This window comes from Equus przewalskii, chromosome 15 (assembly GCF_037783145.1).
Source record: "Equus przewalskii isolate Varuska chromosome 15, EquPr2, whole genome shotgun sequence".
NCBI classification, from domain to species: Eukaryota; Metazoa; Chordata; class Mammalia; order Perissodactyla; family Equidae; genus Equus; species Equus przewalskii.
The window spans coordinates 28,430,071-28,453,730 of NC_091845.1; the positions used below are offsets into that span (position 1 = coordinate 28,430,071).

The 23,660-nt window shown below is 39.6% G+C and overlaps 1 protein-coding gene across 6 annotated transcripts in view; it reads right to left on the reverse strand.

Moving 5' to 3' along the window:
- PTPRG (protein tyrosine phosphatase receptor type G) overlaps positions 1-23,660 on the reverse strand; it is a 676,181-nt gene that overhangs the window by 208,621 nt on the left and 443,900 nt on the right. For all 6 annotated transcript variants that reach the window (XM_070576964.1, XM_070576965.1, XM_070576962.1 and 3 more), the window contains exon 5: positions 1,322-1,417. In XM_070576964.1, coding sequence (XP_070433065.1) covers positions 1,322-1,417 — 96 coding nt within the window. The remainder of the gene's footprint in view (positions 1-1,321; positions 1,418-23,660) is intronic.

The window sequence follows — 23,660 nt, forward strand, 5'->3', positions numbered from 1 at the left end:
TGCATAAATAACTAAAAAAAAAGGTTCCACAAAGAACAAAAAAAAGTTCTTACAATGTATGATATACTCGGATACTTTCTGATTATTTTCTATTCCATATTATTCTATTTCTTTCTTTTAAAAGTGCTGGTCAGGACTCACTGAAATGTTGTCATGGCCTGCTAGTAGGTCAGAACCCACAGCTTGAAAACCAATGCAATAACCAATGCTGATGACCACTGCTCTTATTGTTTCTGAAGTTTGGGTAGAATATTAGGCTTTTCAATTTTTTACATATAACCATCCATTTGAGCCTCTATCCAAGAAAAGAAAAGGGAGAGAGGGTAGTTAAGAGGGAGAGGGAAGCAGTGGAGAGTATTGTCCATCATACATCACCACTAAACAGGATAGTGAAATTAACATACTCCAAACAAGAATGGCTTGATCTCAGTGACAAAGAAGCTTGCCCCAAGAAGCAGAGGCTAAAGACTTATGCTGGAGAAAGTTTCAATGCCTTCAATGTTCCTTTGAGTTATCAGAAAGACATCACATTTTCCAACAAAGACTCAATGGTAAAAGGAACACCTGTATGTTGTTAGGCAAATTTTAAGACAAAGACAAGTCACATGCCTACTACTCAGGTACCTTCCACACAAAATAGCACCAGGTCTCCTCTGGGCTACTTGGTCAAGGTACTCAGTGATCAACACTGCTTTAATTTGACTTGACTTACTAAAAAGCCTGGACAGCATTACCTATTGAGGGACGCAAGGTTTGGCTTGTAGGCACAGAATCAACACATGAACCAGGTACACTCATTAATACAAATACAATAAAACAGAGAAAGGATGGGAGATCATAAAAGTACAAATTTGGAAATGGTCTCAATTCCATTTCTGGGGATGGGGAGAGGGAGGGAAAGAAGTCTCTTTAGAGAAGTGACTGATGCTATTTATTAATCTACTTGCAAGTAACGTCAAATTTTAAAGTTGCTCCAAAGAAAACCATCTTTTTTTTTAACAGGAGCCTCTTAATATGCTGAAGGAACCTGTTCAAAACGCTTCAGCAGCAAAGTAACTTAGATGATAAATGTGTTCTTCAATCTGTGCACCAGTCAAGTAGCAATAAAATCAGAATAATTCATGCAAAAATTTTCATTATGTTTCTAAACATACTTATTTACATTTTAAATCACACATTAGACAATATGAAATATCTTTCATTTAGACAGGTGTGAACTAGGAAACAGATGCATTCATTAAACATGGAACAATTCAGTGAATTACAAAAAAAATACTTAGAAAACTCTCTGGTTGAAGTACTTGAGCCACCATTAACTTACTTGAAAAAATACGGCCATGGCTCCAATTATTCTGTTTTCAGAAATTGCGGTTTGAAAGCTGTCAAAGTCGTCTGGATTGTAAAAGAAAATCTGCATCTGTGAAAGAACAATTGAAAAATGTATTAGAAAAATTTTCAAACATAGAGGAAAATAGTACAACGGACCCAGATTCCCCACTTAGTAAGATTTTGCCAAATGTATTCATCTATCTGTATTTTTCCTTTGCTGAAGTATTTGAGAGCAAATCCTGGACATCATCTCATTTTACCATGACATACTTCTGTAGGCATCACGAAAACACACATCTTCTCTCCTAATACAATGCCTTCATGCTGCCCAAAATAAATAACACAGACACCTTCGTATTACCTAATACTCATGTCTTGCTGATAGTTCCCTGTTAAGCAGCAAAATTTTAATGGAGTTAAATACCATGAATTTGAAAACTAAGCCTGTGAGATTCAGTCCAGTTGTTTAAATTGTAAATGCTTAAATGGGAACATCTTTATAGACAATGCCCAGTCTAAGGATGAGAATTGGAAGGTGTTTCTCAGCAGCTTTGAAAAATAGCCCACATGGAATATTTCAGTGAAATCACAAAGAAATATAATGGTAATCCTAATAACAATGCTTTACATTTTACAGATTGCAAAAAGGCATCCCATACGTTATTTCACTTAACCCATCCAACACCTCTGTGACGACTGGGCAGAAATTATTCCACTCAGTTATAGATGAGGATTTAGTGCTTCAGAAAGTTGATGTTAACTTGGCTAAGACGAAACGTCAGAGGAAGGGTGTAAAATCCAGGTGCTCTCATTTCAACCTTAAATACCTTCTCCTACATTTGGCTAGGGTTTCTTATTCAAAAGCAGAACACAGATAAATCAACTTAAAATTATTATCCAATTTTAATGCTTGAACACTCCTTGATATTTCATACAATTCAGAGGACAAAAATGGACCACAAAATATGTTCTTGAGAGAATATTATTCCAGCTTCCTCATTTACCTGCCTGTGAGACCTCAGGCAAGCAAGATAATTTCTAGGCATCAGCTTCTTCACGTATAGAATCAAGTATTTATCCTTGGTAGGGTGAGAGTGAGGATCAGACAAATCAGTGTAGTGTACAGTATATATAGCACCATGCCCAGATCTCATTTGTACTCAACAAATCACCACCACTACCACCATCATCATATTTTAAAGTTAACATTTGGCAGACATCTTAAAATTTGTAAGAATGTGATTCCACTGAATCTTCTAGAATGACCCTATTCCTTACAGAAAATCAAATTTCCTGTATCATTAGCTCTATTCCACGACCTCTATTTCCCCACTTTTCCAAATGACATGATGCTACTTTCTGTAATAGCGTGAACAACCACACCCCAGATGGGGTTTAGAGATTTGATAGTAAATAACAAATTCCCAGTGGGGAAACCTAAGTCAGAGAGACTAGCTGAAGGTATGGGTCAAAGGCAGAGTCCCGCTGACTGCATCACCAAGATGTTAAGAACAAGGTGACATTTCTTTTCTGAAGGGTGAAATCAGGTAGCCCAAATCAGGACACTTTCCAGGAAAAGACAGGTACCCAAGTGGATGGGAGAAGGAAGGGTAGATTCTTTTGGAGGATTTTCTTTCCTACGGTGAATTATTTTTCTTAGACTGTGAATTACCACTGATTCTGGCAGTTCCTTACAAATGTGTTGCCTTTAGGTTTGGACAGCTTCAGACATCATGAATTTAAACTGAGAAAAATCCATTCAATGAGGTGCAGATTAAAACAGTTGAATACTGGGTGAATTGCTTTCGGTACAATGCTACTAACCCAAGATAAAAACTCTACACAAGTATATTCAGAAAATTACACTTCACTTTCCTTTTAAAACTCAGGCCTGCAAATTAAGTAAGTTCACAGAAGGTTTTCTTATTCTTCAGCCCATGAGCAGGGGCAGCATTGTTTAATGCATCACCTGAATAGTGTGTGATACAAAATAGTTTCAGACCTTTTCAAGGGCATTTTCATTTACAACTGCGTGAGGAAATTCATTTTTAGAAAATGTCTTTGAGTCAGGGCTCCACCCATCAGAATAATAAAATGTCTCATAAAGAGAACAGCAGCATAGGTCTGAAATATCGATTTTCTGTGCTATTTCTCTCAAGTGGTAGTCTACTAAATTATGTTAACTTTTGAAGCTAACTTAAAGATGAGAGTAAGTACATGGAATTTTGCGAGTGAATTACACTTTAAATGATTTTGTTGTTATTGTCGATGAGACAAATTTGGGCAGAGGCTGGAAACCTATTTTCCAAAAACATCTTTGAAGGTGTTGGGATGGCTACGAAACATCTTGAGCAGCCCATCTACTTTCTGCATCTGCTCTCAAGGGCCATACTCAGGGCATCCCCTTCAGCATTCCTCAAAGCCCGTTCTTTCTAATAATGTGAATCTAAATGACACTAACTGTGTAGGAATTCTCCTCCTGAAGAAACACAGCGCATATAAGTTGAAGAAATTTTACAGGGGGAAAAAGCCCCTTCAGTGACCAGGAGGCATGTGCTAAAATAGAGATATGGAAAATGCTTGAATGAATGGTAATACTATCAAGTAACGTGAGGGAGATGAAATGCGGACTGTGAGCATAAGGTTACAGTGGGCAGCGCTCTACTGTTGTAGGGTACCAGCACGATGTGCACAGGGTCACAACAAAATGCCCCTGAGCTTCCCTTTTCTCCTGCAATCTGATTTAAAAAAACTATGTATATGCCTGGTTTCCAATTTGTATCACTATCTGTGTTTAGCTGAATTAATACAAAGCAACAAGTCTAAAAACTAGAGCCTTCTATATATTTTTTTTTTTTAAGATTTTATTTTTTCCTTTTTCTCCCCAAAGCCCCCCGGTACATAGTTGTATATTCTTTGTTGTGGGTCCTTCTAGTTGTGGCATGTAGGACGCTGCCTCAGCGTGGTTTGATGAGCAGTGTCATGTCCGCACCCAGGATTCGAACCAACGAAACACTGGGCCGCCTGCAGCGGAGCGTGCGAACTTAACCGCTCGGCCACGGGGCCAGCCCCAAGCCTTCTATATTTTTATTAATGTTATTTTTCAAATATTTAGTGAGTGACTACTGCATGCCAGGAACTGTACTACTATTCATTAAACCCTCATTGCGGAAGTTACCACCATGATCCTTATTTACAGCCAAAGAAACCAAGGATTTCTAAATTTACAAAGCTCTTGAGGAAGGAGGGCAAGGTTGGGATAGAAATCTGATCTTTCCAATCCTAGCCAAGGTTTTAATCACTGTGCTTCCCTCCAAAAGGCAAAAATGTTTGCTTAATGCCTATTATGTACAAGGCACTGTGACAGAGGAAGATACAGTTTGTGCTTGGGAAGACAAAAATATCAATAATGAGACAAGGTAATTTTTTGAATGCCAAAGTTGAGTTGTAGGTAAAAGTATCACAAAAAAACCATAAGGCAATAAATGGCTCATGGTCAAGTTAGGCATATATTAAAGGAATATTAAAATAATACTGGCAATGGGTGAGAGGGGACATTTTCTTGAAGGTAGGCTTCCAGGCTCTTACAGTTGTGTGCAAAAGTCAGCTCTCACATCTCTGTGATAACGATGGCCAAAGGAAATGATGCCAACCTAAGAATGGAAAATCCAACAGTACCTTCTCTGGTGATTTAGAAAGCTCTACCTTGTAGTTTCCTTTCAAAAAATTTAAATGTCTTCAACATGCACCACACACACACACATACACGGCCCAAGAAAAATTCATGATGAGTTAAGTAAGGAAACAGCATGAAAAAAGCTCAGAGGAAAGGCAACGTACTGAGAGATCCACCAGACATTTCCAGGATACTCTTGGGCATCTTTAATAGAGTAGAAGAACACACAGGAAAAGCTATAGAATAAGAACAGATGAGATATAAACAGAATGAGATAAAGATGGTGAATTAAAAAGGAACAGCAGAATTAAAAATCACATAGGAGGCAGTAGACAACAGAACTGAAGAGGTGAAATATGTTTTTCTGCTTGGCGCTAAACTGTGGTAAGCCAGTTGAGAACATGGTGGTGGACAAGAAACAGTTGCCTAAGAATAAAAATGTGCAGTGAAGGCAAAGTAAAAATCCAAAAACAGTTAATGATCCCCTGGTCTCACCTGTTGGAGGATTTGCATAAGTTGATATCAGAATAGAGGTTTTTGTATATTGGATTCTTAATCTAACTTGATTTTGGGATGATGCTGTACCTTAACTACTATTAAGCCAGATCACACACACTCAACACAGACATTCTAATTCTTTAATTCTGCCAGTGCCATCAGACAAGAAGATCAATGCAGGCAGGAAGTTTGTCTGCCTGATTGAAGGCTGTGTCTTGAACAGTGTTGTTTATTGTCAGTAATTTATTTATCGAAGGAATGAAATGAGCGGGGGCGCTGAGTACTGAAAGCAAGGACAGCCAAATGATAAAGACACAAACACTATCCCAAGGTTTTTGCAAAATGAGTGGCAAGGAGAGATGAGGATACTTAAGAGAATGAATGAATTTAAACCGTTGAAGAAAACACTCAGGAAGATGCAAAAATATGTCAAAATCACAGTGAAATGCCCAAGCGGCCTCAGGTATGGTTTTGCTAAACACAGATTATACTGATTTCTCTTTAATCTACATGAAATTCACACCATCTTCTATCTAAGCAACTCTAGCCTGAAATTTTAATGCTCCAACAAAAGAAAATCTATTCATTTCAATTGTGGAGAAAAATGATATACACTATATATTTTATATAAAAATATATAACACAAACACTCTGAATTCAGAACTATGATATGGGTATTTTGTTTTGTATCAATGAACAGTTTTTACTCCCAGTTACTTCTTTAAATTATCATTATTGTATTTTTTACCCACGTGATGGTTAGTTTTATGTGGCAACTTAGCTAGGCTATGGTGCCCAGTTGTCTGGTCAAACATTATTCTAGACGTTGCTGTGAAGGTATTTTTTAAATGTGATTAATATTTACATCAGTAGGCTCTGAGTGAAGCAGATTACGCTCCATAATGTGGGGGCCTCAGCCAATCAGCTGAAGGCCCAAGGTCTTCTTAAGAAGGAATTCAGCCTTGGGACTGCAACACAGAAATTCTGCCTGAGCTTCCAGCCTGCAGACTTAAGATTGCAACATCAACACTTGCTGGAATTTTCAGCCTGCTCTGAACATTTCAGACTTGCCGGCCTCTACAATTGAGGGAGCCAATTCCTTAAAATTTCAATCTGTGTGTATATGTGTGTATACACACACACACACCTCTCTCTCTCTCTCCATGTATATATATGTCTGTCTGTCTGTCTATCTATCTTTCTATCTATCCTCTATTGGTTTAATTTCTCTGGAGAACCCTGACTAACACACCCTCAAAGGTCACTACTGATTTTAAGCAAACATACTCAGATATATGTATCACATTATAAATAATAAGTGTTTTGCAACCCAGTTACTTTCTGAGCTTCTTTGAGCTCTCTCTTATTCATTCACCTCTTTCTAACAGGCTTCTCCTCTGGAGAATGTTATAACCCAGTTCACACTCTTGTGACTTACACAAAAATGTCCGTGGAGTTGGCAGATAACACAACTGGGTAATACTAAATGGAGATCAAAGACCATGGGCCACAGTATCAGACCTGATTTGTATACTGAAGACACTTGAGATCTCTAAGGCTCATGTCCCCTTCTGTCAAATGGAGGTAATACTTACCTCTTGGGATCCTTGTAATAAAGATTCACTACTCACATGCTTTGGAAAAGTAAAAACAAATGAAATAGCTCTCACTTTTTATTATTATGTATCATTATTACTTTCTCTGTGACCAGGAGGGATATGTAAATTAAGGTGAAAATAAATTGTTTCCATGGGCAGCCAACATCCCAATGAGTCATGCCACAAGGTGTAGCAAAGACACCTGTGTGTGGGCTTCCCACAGCCTTCACTGGAAGGATATTTTTAGAAGAACCCTGCTCCAAAGGATAGCAGGTATTCAGCATCTTTGCAGGCAAGGTAGCATTTAAATAAACATTCTGAAACATTTGCTTTATACAATATCATTAATCACGGAGCTCACTAATCCTTAATTATTTCCTTTTTTCACTTGCCCTGTAACAATTATCTTCAACTACTTTACAGCAGGAATCTAAATTTTTGGAGCAGAAGAATGCAAGTGCACACTAGGGCCACGACTCACATACAATCAGGTGTCGAGATGTTTTTGGGAACCCTTTCAAAAGTCTCTGTGTGTAACTTGTTTATGCCGTTATAACTCCATTTATTAGTTGGTTTCTGCAATTTCTGGTTCGGTGATGCATATGATTATTCAAATAAATATTTAATCCTTGCACTTTTCTCTTGGTAGGGAAGAGGTCAGGCTCTTGCTTACAATAGTAAGCTGAGATTTTCAGGGATTTACTATGCATGATTCATGAGTTATTTCTTACAGTTCAGCATAAGTTTAGACAAAAATGAGGTAGGTTCAGCATCTGGCCATATGTTGACCAGATACCCTTATCATGTACTCAGTAAGCTATAGCTCTGCCATTTAATAGCTGTGTGACCTGGCTGAAGTTAGTCGCCCTCTCTGAGTCATAATATCCTCATGAGTCAACTGAAGATAAGAAATACATCAGTGGGTACAGGGAGGATTAAATAAAACAACTCAAGTAAAGCACCTCCCACAATATCTGGCATACTGTGGGCTGTGAACTGATTCATATATTTTTAAAAATTAGTTAAAGGGGGGGAAGAAAGAAAAAAATACAAATAAATCAGTGAAAGGGCTATTTGCAATAGCCCCAAATTGGAACCTACCCAATGCTAATCAATAATGGACTGGATGAACGAATTGTGACATAGTCACACAATGGAAGAGCTCATGGAATGCAGCACAGCTACAGGTAACAATACAGACCACTCTCACAAACAATGCTGAGCCAAACAAGCCAGATACCAAAAAAAAAAAGGAAAGAAAAAAAGATGTACCGTGTGATTTTGTTGAAATGAAGTACAAAACCAGGAAAAACTCATGCAGTTACAGGCCAATACAGCGGTTACCCCTGGGGGTCAGTAATCGAAAGAGGGATTCTGGGGGTGCTGGAAAGCGCTCTTTCTTGATCTGGGGCCTGGTTACAAGAGTATGAAAATTCATTCAGCTGTATACTTAATATTCGTGAGTTTTCCTTTTTGTATGTGATATTTCAATAATAAATACGTAAAATTGGTGAAATAACTGTGCTTTTGAAACTGGGATAAACAAAAGTGAAGTGTCATATAATAACAGAGCAGGGCCCAGGATGCTTCCCTGCCGGCACCCATTCGACTCGACAGAGGCCACTCTAAACAGGAGGGTAAGGCCACAGAGAAGGCGTCTGCTTGACAGAGCAAATTAAGCTGACTGTCCCTGGGTGTGTAGAATCATGGCAGCCTAGGACCAAATAACAATTCCCTGGACCAAGCACTGCTTCTTTCTGCCCTTTCCCTTGAGGCCGACACTGCAAATGAGGCCAAGAGTCAGCCTCCTCCATAGAACATTCCATGAGGGCTGCTGACAGGTATCCCAATCTTAAAACGCTTTGCCTGAATTAATTCCTTTAATCCTTACCATCGCTTTTTGGGATAGGTACCAATCTTTGCCCCATTTTACACAAAAAGAAATTAAGGCTCAGATACTAGGTCTTGTCTAAGAAGTAACAAAGCTGGGATTCAAATCGAGGCATTTGAGTGCAGAGCTGCACATTTAAAATCTCTCCATATGACATCCTGACCAGAATTCCCATGAGCAGTAAGAACTACTTATTAGTTATCTTTAGGATCTAGCACAAAGCTCCCAGAGCAGAGGTTCTCACCAGGGGTGATTTGGGACCTAGAGACCTTTTTGATTGTCATCACTGGGGAGGAGATTCCACTGGCATCTAGTGAGTAGAGGCCAGGGAGGCTGCTAACCACCCTACAACGCACAGGACAGCCCGACAGCACAGACTTATCCTGCCCAAAGTGTCAATAGTGCCAAGGTGTCGAAACATGTCTCCAACCAAGGTCACATGAAGCCTAGTCAATAAATATGATAAAACACTTTGTTTTTCTTTCCCTTTCCCACTACAACTGAACTTTAAGAAGGGGAATGGCAAATCTGCTATAAGGGGGCTCCAAGTCTGGGAGAGCAGACTTGCCACCCACCCGGAAAGCAGTACTTTCAAGACCACTTCCCCTATTCTTGGAGCTACTGTAATCAGTCACCTTCTTTTCTATTAAAACTATCTTTCCTTGCTCGCATAGCTATTTTAGATAGAAAGTTGGTTCCGAAATGCAATGAAGCTTAACACCTTGGACACAGTGGAGGGGGAGGGAGTCCCTAGGTGCATCTGAAACTCATTTGTATTTCAAAAACACAAAAATAACCACCACAGTGTTTGTGCTCTTTGTAATATGAAACTTTTTAGAAATTGCTTTGCACTTGGGAGTAACAGCCACATGATTCACCATGAAATGAAGTCTGGAAAATCATTTTGGATAAATGGACCTATAAATTCAATAGAATTTCCATGACAACATAGACTGCAACACTCAACCACAAATAAAAGGTTATAAATCATTCAGACCCAACTAGGAATCAGCAATATGTCTCCAGTTTTGAAATACAAGAAACCCGAAATATCGTTTATTTGTTACTTACTCACCCAAAGTTCCCATTATAGTTCTTTCCTCACTTCTAATATTGTATTTTCTACTCCATAATAGGTTTTGGGGAAATGATGGTGCTAAGAATTTGCAATTAAGCTAAATAAAATTAACACAGGTATAGAGTTGGTGTATTCCTTCTCCCAGCCAGAAGCCTACAAAAAAAGCTTGTGCACAAAGACAGGCCACACGGTTTTATCCAGAAAACTGCATTTTGCCCTACACAGCCAATCGTTGCCAAATTAGTTTCCATAAGAAAAATGTTTATGTGAAACATTTCTGAGAACACACATGCAAGACAACCTGGATACTTCCCAAATACTTAAAAGTTCTATAAATCAAAATCAGACCACTCTAGTGTCCTCAGGACAATCTCCACAATAAAGCATTTCTCAGATTAGCTGGGTCAACTGGACTAGAACATCTGTTCTTTAAAACAGCTCTCTGTTCCGCAGGTCATCTGTTTAATTCGGTAGACGATCCCTCACAAAGGATTCTTCTAGATACAGTATGCTGGGACCTCTCCTACTAGGTGGTGCTGGCCCCAAGGCCAAGCACACAGTAGGCACTCATTAACAGACTGTGAAATAATTGGATGGGAGCTCTTTCTCCCACGAGTGGAAATGCATCTGTCTATTCAGAACCTCTCTCATTTCTAAGTTCCCCTTACAGCCAACAGCTTTGCATAGATAACTGATAGAGGGAGAAAAACAAACTTATGGAGCTACGGATTTGGCTTCCAGAAAGACTGCACATCTCCTGAAATACTGCCAAAGTCTGTACATGTGTGCAGTGGACAGTGTCCATCACTTTTCATCAGATGAACTCTTATGGTTCCCTCTATTACCACATGCTGAGATCTCTTCAAGACACATTTTCAGCCCTGATCTCACATGGTCTACAGCTTTCATCAAAACCTTCAAGGGCTCCGCAAGCCAGAAAGCTTAAGAACCACTGCCGCAAAAAAAATATGTGAACCTGCCTCTAGGAGCACAAAATTTTTCTCTAAGACAGATACCTAGAAGCAGTTCAAATTGCCCCCAAAAAGGGCACACCTTTTATACTCTAGTCAACAATGTATGAGAATACCAAACCTCCTACACCATCGCTACCAGTGGATTTATGGATCCTTCTTATTTTTTACCCAACGGATGGACATGTGTGTTCTCATTTTTAATTTTCCTAATAACCAATAAGAATGAGGATCTTTATTTTTTCTATTGATTTTCCTTTTTATAATATAAGAAGTCTTTTTATTCAGAAAATTAAGGCTTTGCCACAGGTGTTGCAAATACAAAGACAAATATACAAGTACATTCGCCCCATCATTGCTATCAGCAAAAAAAAAAAAATCGACATGCATAATAAATAGGAGAATTGGTAAAATAACCTTTGGAGGGGAGAAAAGAAATTGACAAATAGGCACTAACATTGAAAGTTCTTGAAGATATACTGTTAATGGAGAAAGTCAAGATGAGAAATAAATACAGGTTTGATATTAAAAAAAATACCCATACAACAAAATACAGTATGTGTTGTGTATGTAGTTGCACAAATATACAGAACTAAGGGAACGAGAGAAAAGGCCCTGGAAAATAACACAAACTAATAACAGTGGTTTTTCTCTAGGGAGGAGAATTGGATTGGTTTTGGGCCAAGAAAAGTGGTTTGTTTTATTGCAACTGTTTAAAATACTTGCTGGATCTAAATAATAGCACATCTGGGGGGAAAAAATCTCCTTTAAAATGAGAAAAAAGGAACAAAAGCAAAATCCCCACCACCGCTGCAGAGGGAGAAGGTGAAGCTAATGGATCCATCTGGGGACCCATTTGAAGATCAGTTTCATCAGCAAAGTGCTTCAAAGGAATGAATCCATCAGCCCATAGCGACAGACAGCGGAACATCACAGAGGCTATGATCCTGCTTTATTCCTCATCTCACTTTGACACCGTTCACTCTTTTATTTTCACCTGCAGTGAAACACACAACCACTCAAGCTCACTAACACTCCAAAGGAGAGAGAAAAAGAAAAGAAAAGATTGAGCTACTGTTTCTGATCCACACAGACTATTCAATTCATTTAACACAGCTACTCTTTTGAAAAGTATATTTATTTAAACTAATAGTTTCCCACCTACCTAGCCATAAAATTACAGTGTGCACACTTAGTAAACATAAAGTACTAATTCTCCCAGACCATATCTTTGGTCAGAAAAACACCAGCAAATTAGGGAGCAAAACAAGGCTGCCCAAAGTTGGGAAAGGCACCAGCCTTGCTGATGCACTGGGTACAACCTGGAAGGGATGATTTAGGGAGCGGCTTTTAGGAAGTGGTTGAAGGCCTTAGTGGTGAGGAGGACAGAGCTCTGCCACCGTCATCGCTTTGATCATAGTTCAAAGTATTCTTGGCTGAATGATCCTCCTTTCCATGAATTCCCCAGAGAACGATTTTGGATTTCAGAGTCTTATAATCAGAGCAAACACATGATGGAGTAGCAAAGATATGATTAGGAAATGTAAGTTCAAGTTCAGCCTCTGTGTCATCTAGTATTAAGATCATGGGCAAGTCGCTTAATTTTTCTGGGCCCCTGTTTCCAAACACAGAAAATTGAGACATTATTAGATTAATTGGATGATGATGACTTAAAAAGAGGTTTGGTGATCGAATACGACCTTACAGGTTTGGTGTTAGGATTAAACACCACAGGGAAAATAAGAATGCCACAAGACATATGGGAAGGTATCAATATCATCTTCTCCCTCATTATTATCTTAACTACTATAATTATGATTATATAAAACTTCTTTTCAAAAAATAGATGTCTCTGTTCAATTCGTTCCTTGGTACTAAACTGATTGATTGTATGACTTTAGATCAAGTCCTTTGTTGATCAGATTTCCCATTTCCCTTTCTATTCCATATTCCCTTTCCTCCAACATTTTATTATGAAAAAAATTTAAATATTAAGAGGAAAGCTGAAAGAATATTACTGTGAACATCTACATATTACTGCCTAGAGTCTACCATTAACATTTTAGTATACTTGCTTTATCAAATACAAGTTCATTCCTCTAACCATCCATCAAGTCAGGCACTGAGGTAGAAAGAAAACACCCATCACCACTCTCCGACAGCCCACCATTGTCAAACTAGTAACCTCAGCATTAAGAGAAAGCCAAGCAATGTCTTCCAGGCTTTGGGTCCAAGCCAGAGAATGCCTTGCTGGTTTACAAGAGGGTTAATAACTCTATTAACGAGAACACCTTGAGATTCTGACAGCTACATCTCGGCAGGAAACTGTTAATAATTTGGAATAAAGACAGAGTTTAAGGGAGGGGACAAAAATAGCAAAATATCAAAGCCATGGCTTTATGAAGCTAAGAGTCTACAAGGGAGAGCATCAGCCAATAATCATGTTATTGATTGGCTCTATTCATGCCCCATTCTGATTAGCTAATAATAGAACACATTGAGAGGGACTATATATTAAATATAATTGTGCTCCAACACTTGTTTGTTTTACTTGTCTTGAACTTACAATAATGTAACAGTGCATACACCCAGAAGTCTACCCAGGAAGCCTGGTTCATCATCTCCAAATTTGAGATTTAGCCGCCATAGAGAATTACCCCCATGAAACTCCAGCCCAAAATCTTAACGAAGAAGGTATTTTAAATTAAAAGGAGCTTACATTTGGCTGCTTTAGTTGGGATTCGAGCAGTATCACAGATGTTACTAGGGAAATACATGGAGTTCAAGAACCATTATTTATAATAGCAAAATGCTGTAGACAAGTTCACTGTCAATCAATAGGAGAATGACTAAATAAATTGAGTGCATCCACATGGTGGAATATTATGCAGCTCTTAAAAAGAAGGACGTCAATTCTATATCTGATATGCAAGGTTGCCCACAATATATTACTGAGTTAAAGAGGCAAGTTATGGAACACGATGTACATGATCATCCCATTTTTCAAGTAAAGGAAAAAATACAGAAATACACAGGGGAAAAAAAACCTGGAACAATCTACAAGAAATTTAACTGTGGTTACCTCTGAGAACTGAAAATGCAGAGACAGGGATGAAACAATGGCTTCAAGTTTTACTTGAGATGTTCAATACTGTTTAAAGATTTTTCAGTGAAAAGAACTACTTTTGTAAATATTTAAAATAATAAGTAAAAGATAGCAACCACAAAGAATGACTAAAAGAAGAACTAAACAGCACATGGATGACAAGATTTGCTATCTAACTTTATGAAGTATTCACATACACAGAGAATAGAGCACATGCTAAGTGCACTTTTAAGTAACCTTGACAAAATTTCACAGTGAGCACACCGATGTCACACCTTTGGCGCCCAGAAGCCCCACATGCCCCTGTCTGTTTACTATCCTCAACCAAGATTAACCATCTCCTGGCTTCGAAGAGCAGAGATTTGTTCTGACCAGATGGCTTTTAAGCTCACTCTAAACATGAGATTCTATGATGCTTTAAAGCAAATCCTCCCTTTCATACCAGGCCTCGGTCCACATTCTTACAAGGCTGACAGCCATGACATCAGTGAGTTCTCGCTCCCTGGTTTGTTTTATGGATGATGGGGGTTTGAAGGAGTGCTATCAGTCTCCAGAGGTAACCTTGAGGGCTATTTTCAAGGTGACTGCTAGTAAGTATACAGAATGAGATTCTGAGGAGCCAGAATTTAAGAGACTCCAAGTCTAAAAATCCTACTCTATCCTTTTGTGAGCTTCACTTTCCAAAGAGCCACCGGGCCATGTGCTGAACAAAGATAGGGAATTTTCTCTTCACGACAACTCCATGAGGGAGGTGCTGTTGTTACCCCCATTTTAAAGACTGGAAAGGGAGGTTTAGAAAAGTGAAGGAACTGCTTTGGAACAGCTGTGGAGGAGTCAGGGGCCTAGACATGCTCCTCCCCAGCACATCAAGGGAAGGGCCCCATGGTGCCAGTCAGGTGCTGGAGGATTCACTTCTACCCATTAACAGTGGCATTCTGCTGTGGAGTCCCCACCTCTTTCTGGTGTGATGATCACTCATGGGCAAAGAGCAGGACATACTCAGCAGACACCATAATGCAGTTCAGAACAGCAAAGAGCCCTTGCCTGGGGATCAGAGCTCAACTTCAGTGAGTCCTGATCACTGAGGCTCTGCTTTCTTTCTTCAGGGAGGTTGGACCTGGTTTTGTCACAACAACTGCTTTGGTCACACTTCAAGCTCCATCCCATCTGCTGGATGCTGTTAGTGACTCTGAATTCAAACCAGTCCCTAGCCCCTAGGGTCATGTACCCATCAGCACAGAGGCATGTACTGCAGGCCAGCACTGAGCCACCACCCACATACTTGGTGCACACACTCCCCAGGGCCATAAACACAGGGCAAGAACAAGGGCCAGCAGAATCCATAAGAGATGTTGCCTGCACACTAACAAAAGAGGGGAGTGGGGCAGGCTTTAGAATAAAGAACAGACACGTTTAAACTGACCCAAATGTCAGGAAGCTGTCAATCTCCTTCCCCCCATAAGGCAACGCAGGCTTACTTCCAAAGTTACTAAGTAGAGGTTAAGAGTGGAGTTGCATCAGACACCATACAGTAAAGACAGACAGCTTATGTGAAGAACTATGGCTAGGTAAACAATTTTCCATCCTGCTTTCTGAACTGCACAGAGAAAGGCTGGATCCATGGGGATTTGCATGCTAGGGGAAACACATGGTACATGCATTGTGTTTTCAAAGGGGTCGTGCGTAGGGGTTATATTTTTATTCAGAGCATTGCATTCTATCTTAATATAGCCCTACGTCCTGGTCTAAAGGGTGGAGTGCTGGGTTTTATTATTTCTTCAAACGCCTACACGTCAAGTATTTTTAACATATTGGCTCAATAATTCCTACCCACAGATTCCTCCACAGGATCGTCTACTGCGCTTCACGGAGATACCCTGTTCTTTGTGCTCAGTCTGGGAGCACAAGGCGGTGCAGAATATGTAGCTGAGTTTTCTGAGTCTTAAACAGTACATTAGGACCCACCTGGAGTTCTTGGGAATTACCTTTTGAGAACGTCAACCACACAGCAGATGGATATTTTCCCTTTTCAAAAGCATTCTACCGGGCTTCCAGGTCATCCGCACTGTGGCTCTTGGAGCTGTGAGCCTTTCCTGACACTCCTTTGGCAGAGTGATCTTTGTTAGTTGGCATTCCTTTCAGCAAAGCTCTGAGTTCATTTCACAGGTTATTGTGCTGTTACCAGTGTACACAACCGCATTAATGGTTGAGGACAAGAGAAAATGCACTGACTGAGGTGGGGGTATGCTAACACCCTGGGGGTATAGGTGCCCCGACACATCTCAGGAAACAGAGTCCTGTGTGTGCCCTGGCAAAACAACCCACAAAGAAGTGAGCGATACTTCTCCATCTTCTTAAGCAGTAGAAAACAGCATAAAATGAAGGATGAAGGATGTGGGTGACCCTTAAACCAGAATTGCCCAACAATGCTCCCATGTTCAGCTGAGAATGGCTATGGCTTCTCATCAGAAAGATCAGAGTAAAAAAACCTCACAGGCTTTCCTACAGGTATTACCAGGGTCTACCGTCTCCTTCCCTGAGACAGAAGGCCCACTAAAACTCCGATCTCAATTGCAAATATCTCCCAAAATAGTAAGTGAAAACTTTAACTTCTGGTCCGCCATCAGAGTCATTTGCTTTTTTCCAGAAACACAGATAACCTTTTGTTGTTCAGATGAAAGAGCTTTACTTTTATCTCAAATTTATTCCAAAGCCACTATCTTGCTTTTAAAAAAAATCAAATTGTTCAGAGAGCATGCATAATGTGCTTTGGGTCTTTAACTCTCTATTTTATCTGCCATCCTCCTTCTCATGTCCATGGACACCAGAGAGCCTCGAATAAGTTCAAAAAGGATGGCCCGCCTGCCTCCCACTCTCTACCTGCAACCACCCTAAGTAAAGATGAAGTCGAGGCAAAGCACAGCACGGGCCAGGCCAGCACCATTTACCCACAATGCCATTTCTCCCCTTCGAAGCCAGTGGTTCTCAAATGAAGGTCATGTTGCCCCCAAGGAGACATTTGGCAATGTCTGGAGACATTTTCAGTTATGACACCTGTGGCAGGGGTGCTACTGGCATATAGTAGGTAGAAGCTAAGGGTGCTAGTAAACATCCTACAAGTCCTATGACAAAATAAAGAATTATCCAGACCAATATGTTAATGCCAATGTTGAACTACCCTGTTCTATTCAGACTAAATAGATAACGACTCATATGTTCCTGGCACACATAATTGAGACACTTAATTTGTATCTCAATGGAGATCAAAAACCTCTAATTCCACGACAAGTGGACTAAAATTTCTTACAAGGGGATATCCCCAAATCAGTCCTGTCTGGAAAAGATGTTCTTATCATGATGTTTGCCTACTGATCACTGAGTTCCAAAGTGTACATTATCCTTGGATGTGAACACTGGGGCTAAGGCATGATGGCATAGTTGTTAGAGCCTTGGGTATGGAGTCACATGAACTGGAGTTTGAATCCTGTCTCTACTGCTTTCTAGCTGAGGGAGTTTAGGCAATGTTATGGTTTGAATTGTTTTCTCTAAAAAAGACGTTGTGGTGATAAACACCACTACCTGTGAATGTGACTTTATTTGGAAATAGGGTCTTGGCAGATGATCACGTTAAGATGAGGTCATTAGAATGGGCTCTAATCCAATATGACTGCGTCCTAACCAGAAGGAGAGATCTGGATACAAAGACACACACAGGGAGAACGCCACGTGAAGATGAAGGCAGGCGATGCTTCTACAAGCCAAGGAATGCCAGAGACTGTCAGAAGCTAAGACAGAAGCACGGAACAGATTCTTTTTCAAAGCCCTCAGAAGGACCAACCCTGTTGACATCTGGATCTCAAACATTTAGACTCCAGAACTGAGAAACAGTAAATTTCTTTTGTTTTAAGCTCTCCTGTGTATGGTACTTTGTTAGGGCAGCCCTAGAAAACTAATAGGGGGAACTTGACATGTGTCAGTTTTCTAATATCTGTTAAGTGAAATTATACATAATAGTGTCTAGTTCTTGAGGTTGCTGTGAAAAGCTAACGCTATAAAGTGAAGCAGAGTGACGGGCCATGTTAGATGCTCAACAAGCAGAAGCTGTTCCGTCACTAGCATGCCTGGCCTCAGTGATTTGAGCCATGTTAGCTCTACTTCTGCTGCACCTTCACCTTTTTTTCTAACGCATATTGCAATTCTAATCTAAAATGTAAAAAAATAAGTGGAGTGTCGTCTTTAAAATGAGTGTAATGCTATAATAATGGTCCTATGTTAATTACTGCTTTAAATTTTGCAATGCAGTAAAAGCGTGGACTCAATTCCACTAATACTTGAAACATAATTGGGCCTTAATTACAATATTAACCACGATAGCAATTTATGATGTGAGTGTTATCAATTCAGAACAACCAGAAGCAGGAAAGCTGAAGATATATTTCTACCTGGAATACTCCTACTCATCATCTTTCAAGATTCAAATTAAGTGTTACCCACTATGCGAAGTATTTGCTGACCAATGAGCCTGACCTGCCTCCCCACAGAACCCCAGAGGCAGGGACTACTTTCTGCTCCCAATATAGGCTGTAATTCAGCCTTTAAAACTCGTCTATAAGGAGATTTGGCAACATTACATGCCCCTCCTGTCTAAGCACCATATAGTCAGAACCACATCTTCTTCATCTTTGAATGCCCTGTCACATGCTGCCGCATGTTCAATAAATGAAGGAATAATGCAGTTTTTTAAGATTGTAAAATGTGATTTTTAAAAGGTGCAAACATAATAGGGATTCCCGTTGTTGTTTGCATTTCCATAAATCTGAAAGAATTCAAGCGTCTTAGGCAGCTGTCTTGACCTCCACTGTTAGCCTTGCCTCTTTCTCCTTACGGAGTCTTCCCTGGCAAACAGGTGAAGTCAAGAGACATCCAGAAGAACCAGTGACTTTCCTGATTCTTTTCTCTTCATCAAACTCCCTGGCTCATGTCTCTCTCCCTGGAGGGCCAACCTGCCATCAGGAAACAGCAAACTAATCAGATCAACAGATGCTCACAAATGGGTTTGAGGACACGAATATCTAACAAACTACTCCAAACAGGTGACCTGTACCTTAAAGACCAAGCGGAGAGAGAAGACCAAATGGAGGGCTAAAACCATAATCCAAATAGTAACTAACCAATAATGGTCACCTTGAATACTATATAAGGCCTTCTAGAATATTCTGGAGGCAGACAGGACTTTTTCCCGGCTCAGAGCTTTAGAGGCTACAGAAGTCTTAGCACCTCAAGAATAATATCCTCATATAATAAGAACTAGGTTGTCAGCAGCAATTAATTTTGGTCATGAACACACAAAAGGGGACAGAAAAGGAACAAAGTAAGAATAGTAACAGCTTTGGGGTGAAGGTGAGGTTACTGACTGGGAAGGGGGCGACATCAAGAGTGATGAAAATGCTCCATATCTTGTTCTAGATAGTGGTCCCATGTGTGTACAGATACGTAAAATCCATCAAGCTGTACATTTACTACTTGACAACTTTACTATAGGTACATTATACCTCAATAAAAAGTTTTAAAAATTGAGCACTGTATGAACAGCTGGTTTGGCAGAGCCAGGAAGCCAGATTATCTAACCACCAGTTTGAGCCTTCTGACCCTTTAAAAGCCTTGAGAGTGAGGGAGAATATGGGGTGAAAGGAGTCTCACTTTTAGTTTACACTTAGATGAGAAGAAATCGCAGACGGAGACCATTCCCTGAAGACCTGGTGAAGGGGCCTGGATAGAACTCACTGCATACTTTTTATCCCCAACACCACAGGTGTGAACCAGATGTCATGCATATCTTTCTCACAGCAAACAAATCATGCCTTCAGAATATTAAGCACCAGCTAGAGAAGTTTCAAATACATTAAAAGTAAGGCAGTCAAGTTCAAAATACAGATAATCGCTTACAAATTACTGATTTCCTTTGGAGAGCAATTACATTTATAAATATGAATACGGTCTATATTAAACCAAGAAAAATGACACTCAAATATCTGTCAAGAGTTTGATGTACCTTTAGAAGAAAACATTTTTCAAAGCCAGAGAACGCAAACTAAAGCATCCTTTTGTCAAACGGTATTGAAACTGGAAATGCAAATGCATTTAAGAGACTCTGATCTAAAGAATAGTTTAAAAATTAATGTGTGGCGTGAGCTGAGCTTCCTGGCTACTCTGGGTATCTCCCTCAATTCTATCAACAAAGCAATATGCAAATGAATGTGAGAAGCAGAGTGAAGGCAATTTATGAACATGTAAATACAGATGAGGTATGGATTTTCCTGATGCTTTAAATCTAGCACTAAATGGCAGTTTATTTTTTCTTCTTCTCTTTTGTCTTCTTAAAAGTCAAGCAATAGGGAAATGAAAGGCTAATCAAATGTACCATATGGGAGCCAGAGGTCCAAGAACTGGCCATTTCTTTTTGTACAGAGCAGCGGTCTCTATTTTTTAGTTCATGCGCCAACCTTACTGGTACACATTTTCTCTGTGCACGCATTACTACTATTTTTGCTTACTGATTTATTATATACTCTATTACTGTACTAAATAACACAATATGTTCATTCTAAAACACACAAAAGTAGAAATAAAAAATGAATGCAGTAAGGATGAAACAAACATTATTTCAAAATATTATGCTAATTTTTATATTACCATTTGGTAATAATTCACAAAATACATTTCAGGTGAGGTTGCTGGATAATGATAAGGGACATAAAAGCATGTATCAAATTATCTTGATAATTTATAATTTTCATGCTCAGCTTCATGTCAGATCTGATTAGATCCTCCTTAATTTTTACCCAAAAGACAGCTGACAGAGAGAATGTTAATTAAGCCATTTGTCTATTTTTGGAGTGGTGGTTTAGTTATAAACATAATATTAACATATAGATTCACTTATATAGGCAAACACAAAAGGCAACTGATTGCAATATGCTGAAAGCACTTGAGTGCTTACGCATTTTGGCACTCCCAGTCTTTTTACTGGATACCTGCCACATAAGACATGTGATCACCTGGCACACAGACCACATGAGTATGCCAGCTGCCATGAGTACATCAAATATTAATACAGCTTTCTTTTAATTGATAAAACATAAAAATAACATTCTAACAAACACTCTTCCCTGAGTCTCAATGGTTCAATGTTACGCAACTCAGTTTGGAGATTTTTTCTTTTTATTATTTTTGGTGAGGAAGATTGGCCCTGAGCTAACATCTGTTGCCAATCTTCCTCTTTTGGCTAGAAGAAGACTGTCCCTGAGCTAACACTGTGCCAATCTTCCTCTATTTTGTATGCGAGATGCCACTACAGCATGGCTTGCTGAACAGTGTGTAGGTCCATGCCTGGGATCCAAACCCAGGCTGCCAAAGTGGAGCACAAACTTAACCACTATGCCACCAGGCTGGCCCCTGGAGAATAATTTTATCAGATGTAACTGTATCAGAATTCCTCTGGATAGCATAAAGAAAATACAGATTCCTAAGCCCAAGACGGGAAACTCCAATAGGTCTAGAGAAAGGTGGACTCTGAACAGTTTAACATGATAATTCCAAATCAGGTACTCTGTGCCCCTAGCTTTGAGAAACTCCAACTTGGTTTGCAGGTAAGATAGAGATAATCTGCAAATGACTATCAGAAAGACATTTATTCACATTTATAACACTCTTTTCTAGCACAGTAGTTCCTTAACCTGGCGGCACATCAGTGTCATCAGGAGGATAGTTGAAAGAGCTCATTTCTGGACTCCAAAGCAAAGAATTCTGATGTAGTAGGTCCAGAGTGGCCGTGCCAAGAAATCCCATGGCAGCCGGCTTTGAAACTAGTACCTGAGTGCCTCTCCAACCCAAACTGGAATCAATTTGATAGTGAGACTTGCTACTTTCTATATCTTGCTCATGGAGGACATTCAGTAAGTATTTGTTGGATTGATGATCCCAATGGAAAGAACGGAAGCCTGATGTTGTAGAGTCAAGAAGCCTGGAGGAGGGCTTCAGTTCGGCCCCTAAGCAGAGCTATGTGCTGCCTACAGGACACCTGTAGGTTTCACCCCCACCTCTGGTAACCAAGTTTTGTTTTTCTTTGGATAACAGTTCCTTCCCCAACCTTAGAAGAAAAGCTTCCTCTAGAGCCGTGGGCTATAGAGATGGAAATGTGATGCATTCAGACACAGCAGAAATTAAGTGGGAATTTTCCAGAAAATATTCAGAGAAGTATTCTCTTTTCCATTGGATTTGAACCTACGAGGATGTAAGCTGGAGCTGCAGGAGGCAAGCCCCAGAAGATAACCTGCTTGAGAAGAGGAGCTGGGCTATGGAGGGAGATTCCTGATAACCCGTCCTTATCATCATAAAGCAATCCTATCCCTGGACCTTTCAGATACATGAACCACTAAATTCCCACACTTCTCTTAAACTAGACTGGGACGGATTCTGCAGTTCCCAGTCAAAACAAGACTAACACAACTGTGCAAGCCACTTCCTATCTCTGTTCCTCAAACTTCTTCTGTACAAAACAAGGCCACTGGGCTGTCCCTCAAGCCACTATGAAGTCTATATTTCTATTATTTTCTACACAAGAGTCTCTGTACCCCTTTTTTTCATACAATAGATTTATTGTTTTATCTATTGCACCTCTTTTAACAATTCCTCTAATTAGATATTATCCTTTCTCTGATACTGTTGACATCCACTAAACCACTCAACAAGCTTAATTTTTCAATTGATTGGCAGCTTTAAAAACCTGCTTGATGTCATTTTAATCACACATTCAATCACTTCTGATATTTCCTCAGTTTAACACCATTTTTTGATGTTTTTCAAGGTCCAAGAGAAACAAGTAAGAGAAATTCTACAGAAAGCACATGAAAATTGCTTTCTAACACCATTTTACTTCAACCAACAAATTTTAGCTTTCCTCAGATTTCTTCTGAACAGCTCAGGAATATTTTTCTTCCCTGCTTTGAATTCCCTTTGACTTACCACGCAGGCTGAGCACTGTAGAACTCATAAAATGCACTACATCAAAGTTTTTCCAGAAGTTTTCCCATCAACATGTTATGGGAATCCCAAACCTATGCAAGTTCAAGAATAAATTACCTCTCAGCATCTTCTGAAACTTATCTAGCCGTTCCACGCCAGCTGATGATTTTAATAGGCACAAGACAATGAAAATCCTACACATCACTTGGACAGTTACTGAGTAAACATGCGTTTGATGACATGAAACAACGAGCACCTTCAAAGTAAACTTCGATGAAATGTGCACTGCCATGTAAACATTTCAAATGGGAAAGGCATTTTTACCAGACTGGGACTTTCAAAATAACTTCTGAACAAACCCTTCTCTACCCAGTATACCAAATGCCTAAACATCTCATTAATTTATCTGGAAATAGAGAAATTCCATAATCTAAAACTCATTTTCAAAGCAAAAAGAGGCATGCACAATCTGGGGTATAAACTTAAAAC